The sequence below is a fragment of the Nannochloropsis gaditana genome (genome assembly GCF_000240725.1).
Source record: "Nannochloropsis gaditana CCMP526 unplaced genomic scaffold scaffold361, whole genome shotgun sequence".
Lineage (NCBI taxonomy): Eukaryota > Eustigmatophyceae > Eustigmatales > Monodopsidaceae > Microchloropsis > Microchloropsis gaditana.
This window is the reverse complement of record NW_005803592.1, coordinates 13,487-17,392: the sequence shown is the minus strand read 5'-3', so window position 1 is coordinate 17,392 and position 3,906 is coordinate 13,487. Positions and strand designations below refer to the sequence as shown.

Sequence of the window (3,906 nt, the reverse complement as noted above, 5' to 3'; positions counted from 1 at the left end):
GGCGGCTTGTTTCTCCGAATGTATTTATTCCAGTAGTAACGGCTCTCTGGTCTCGTTTCTTGGGCGACACAGTGGAGGACGAACCCGAGAAGGAGGGGGATGCGGAGGCGGCGGGGGAAGCGGCGGAGGCTTTGTCAAACTTGCAGGTGAAGAAGGAGGGAGAGAAGGAGGAGGGGTCCTCCGAGGGGACTCAGGAGCCGGATGCAGAGGCGAAGAGGGACTAGGGGGCGAAAGCGAGGGAGGAAAACACAGAGAGGCGGGCGCTAAGGCGGGCTGCAGCGCGGAGGCTATGATTGCAGGGAGGCGTGGCGTCGGGGAATGGAGGGCGGCGCGAACGTCGGGAGGCTGACGAGGGCGGCCTTTCCTAGCGAGTTTGTGCCTCCCATATTCCCATGGCGTTAAGGTGCGCATGGATAGTTAGACGGAGAAGGAAGGTTGGAGGGGCTGGAGGGGGAGGACGTGCGGGGCAGGGCTGATAGCAAGGAAGAGAAGGAGGGAGGGCCAAGGGGGTTGAGCCAGGTTGGAGTCAGCGGATAGCTAAAGGCACCTGGGGAGAAGAATTTAACATCTATCTGACTCATGGCAAGATCCTGGAGCTGTCCTGTTGGGCTAGCGGGCGGGGTCAGCACCCCAAAGAGGTTTCTCGCCCGCCGACAGGGAGGAACGGGAGGTGGCTGTCGGCAAGAGAATTGATAGGCGTGCACTCGTAGACAAAATAACAGCAAGTTTCCCGCACGTAGATTCAGTTTCTTTGGCAGTTTTGATTGCGATATTTTTCTCTAAAAACTTTGCCTACTAGCCCCTAAATTGTATGCTCGCCCGCGTTGCTGGGTATGATTGAGCGCAGTGAGTGTATGGACTCCTCCGGTGAGTGTATGGACTCCTCCAACGAGAAGCCCTAGGTTCAATCTGAGCGAAGTAGACACCTTTCGATGGTGCCTCTCTCTGTTAAGCAATATTTAGTGTTATGGCTTCAAGGGGCTTCAGGAACTTGGTCACTCGACAGTCGGGAAGGACTCTTCTCAGCTTTTCTCAGCAAAAAATGCCTGGCTATTCCGATGCTTGGCGAGTTGAGAAATCAGACAGCGGGGAACACATAATAACACACAAGTGCGGCCCTGCCGCGCAAAATGGTTGTACGGCCCGCGCGCCCTGCAGCCCAACGTGAGGGAGCTTTAGCGAGCTCACGGCGAGACTCGCGACCTGTATCATGACCCAGGCACGAGGAGACGCACGTATGTATGTATTGGAAGGTTGATGAGGCCATTTCAAGCCCACTTTCGACCTGGATGGCTGTCACTTGCCTCTACGTCTGGAAAGAGCTATTAGGAGCATCAATAATATAATACACCGGGACAACAGGATACGGGAAAGGGGCTGACTCGACCTCCCTTCTGACTTACAACACATTCCCTGACGCCTTGTACCACTCTTTGTCCACACAATAATCCAGAGCATGTTCCGCTTCCAAAGCTGTGCACGTCAGGCTGCGAGGAGAGCTTTTGTCTCGGCCGCAAGCATGGCCCCACGGGCTCATCAGGCTCCTCATTTCGTAGCTGCCGGCATCACGGGGGCAGGAACATGCCTCCTCCTAGCGCACTCCATGCCAGCCCAGGTGCGTTGTCGAAGCTTAAGATCCGTTACTGCTGAGACACAAACAGCACCAGAGATGGTATGGTCGAAACGAACGTAATGTGCGACGCACAGCTCAGATGAAATCGAGAGGGGGCATGTATGAGGCCTAAGCCGGCCCCTTTCACCTACTCGGCCGTTGTGAGTCGCGCACTTATTCGCCTGTCATTTCTTCTTTGGAATTCTATTGCACAATCACAGGCTGACGCCGCCCTTCCTGCCACTGATACCTCCTCCGCCTCCCCCTCTACCTCCTTCACCATCACTGCCCGCCTCTCCAAATCGGGCGCCTCAAAAGAGGAAAAAGCGAAGCCTTCCCAAAGCAGTAGCAGCAGTGAGCCGCACCCCGCGAGCCCGGAGGGCAGACCGCTCACCCCTGCAGGTGATATCGCCGCCGTGCTCTCCGAGATGGAGGAGGAGGACGAAGGAAGATACGACTCAGTAGAGCTGGAGGAGACAGAGTGCCCCCTCTGTCATTTTATGCGGGCAAGTCCATGCGGTGCCACCTGGGTGCGGTGGGAGAAGTGCATCCACTTCCACAAGAGTAAGGAGGAGGACTTCGTGGGGCCCTGCGCCCGTGTCACGCTGAAATTGGCCGAGTGCATCCAGCAGCATCAGAACGACTTCCCGCCGACGTTGAGGAATGCCTTGTTGGGAGGTGCGGATGTCGAAGAGGGCGAGGGGGATGAAGCGGAAGAGAAAGATGGCGCGAAAGGCGTGACGGAGGGGGGGGACAAAGACAGGGGAGAAGACATCCTGCAGTCGTCTTCCACTTCATCCACCGGCGGCAAGAGTGATAGGCTGAAGAAGAACTTCACGCTTCACGAGGACCACGAAGAGACTGATCAGTCGGAAGGTGACGAGCATCCGGTCAAGAGCGCATCCCCAGGAGCGTTACCTCCCTCCCGGTCCCCCAACGGGGCTGAGGAAGGAGAGAGCGAGGACGGAAATGCGGAGGGCCCGATAAAAAAGTAGACACTTGACCGAGGTATTCAGGCATCGTTTTATGTGCAGTATATTTTCAATCTTGATGTTTTGTTTTTTTCCTTACTTCCTGCCCTCGGAGCTCCTTATGCACCTTTCCCCCACAGTGTGAGCCATTAATCTCATAACAACACGGTATTGGGTACTTTCAGTAGCGCAGTGTATTAATGAGCGCCCTATCAAAATGAAACAAGGGTCTATGGCACGAGAAAGGGGCGCGGCGGTCTCGATACTTAGGAGTCGTGCGCCGTGCTCGACCTCGCTCGTCTTTCCTTCTGCCTCGCTTACGCCCTCGATTTGAGACCCTTAAGCCTTTCATGCCCGCACTTTCGAGGCTAATTCTGATTTTCCCTTCTGTTATCAATATTTTTTGTGCACCTATTCAGCTATGGGTGCGTTTAACATCCCCGTGATGTTTTTGGAGGCTTTACAATGGGATTCCTCCACGCCTCCCTTGCTGCTGTGCGTGCATTATGCCAGCCCTTCTCGTGCACTGACGCTCTCCGAATCAATTTAACAGGAGGAGTAGAAGGCCTGTTAAATTGGTGGGCCGCAGAGGGTGACTTTGCTTTGCGAAGTCCGTGCTCGCGACCTTGGCCTTGAACGTGCACTATGGCAGCTCGCGAAACCTCCCCCTTCCAAGCCGCAGATGCTCCCATTTGGAGACCGGAAATGGCGGTGCGGCAAAATCCGTACAGGTACCTGGACCATCAGAAAGGCACGATTGGCATCCTAGACATCCGGCTCATAGACGGCCGTGACCTGGACTCGACGGGAAGAGGCGAGTCCGGGCGGAGTGCGAGCGTCTCCCCTCAAGTCGTAATACGAGTCCCCGCCGAGGAGGCCAGATCCTCGGTGGTTCCCAGGAATGCCCACCCGTCCTGGCAAGAGCGCTTCACCATGAATTTGAAGAAAGGTGTGCTCCAAGAAGGTGCGCCAGTCTTGGTTGTCTTCCAGGCATTGGATGCCGCATCGTGGCGGAGCCCGCTGGGGGGAAGCAAGGGCCGCGACCTGGGCTCCGGCTCCTTGGACATTTTGCCCCTCCTGAACGGGTCGCGCGGTAGCCACGTGATGGACGAGTGGGTCTCGCTCAGTCCGGGGCCCGGGCGCCTGCACGTGGTGGTGGAGTACGAGCCCGTGGGCATGGTGCCGGAAATGGACGACGTGGTCTTCTTCGAGGCCTTCGCGCGCTCTCCTCGCTCCCTGGTCCTCCCCACGAACGAGCCCATGGTCGTGCGGGTGAGTGCTTGACAAGGGACAGAGAGCGGGGGCGGGCCTGTCGCCTCGTGG

The 3,906-nt window shown here is 56.9% G+C and overlaps 1 protein-coding gene across 1 annotated transcript; it reads left to right on the top strand.

Moving 5' to 3' along the window:
- The first annotated feature begins 1,441 nt into the window (after positions 1-1,441).
- On the top strand, positions 1,442-2,623 carry NGA_0370601 (uncharacterized protein). Its single transcript, XM_005854867.1, has 2 exons — positions 1,442-1,615; positions 1,834-2,623. Exons 1-2 carry the CDS (start codon positions 1,457-1,459, stop codon positions 2,605-2,607), a joined length of 933 nt encoding a protein of 310 aa, XP_005854929.1. The 5' UTR covers positions 1,442-1,456; the 3' UTR covers positions 2,608-2,623.
- The last annotated feature ends 1,283 nt before the right edge of the window (positions 2,624-3,906 follow it).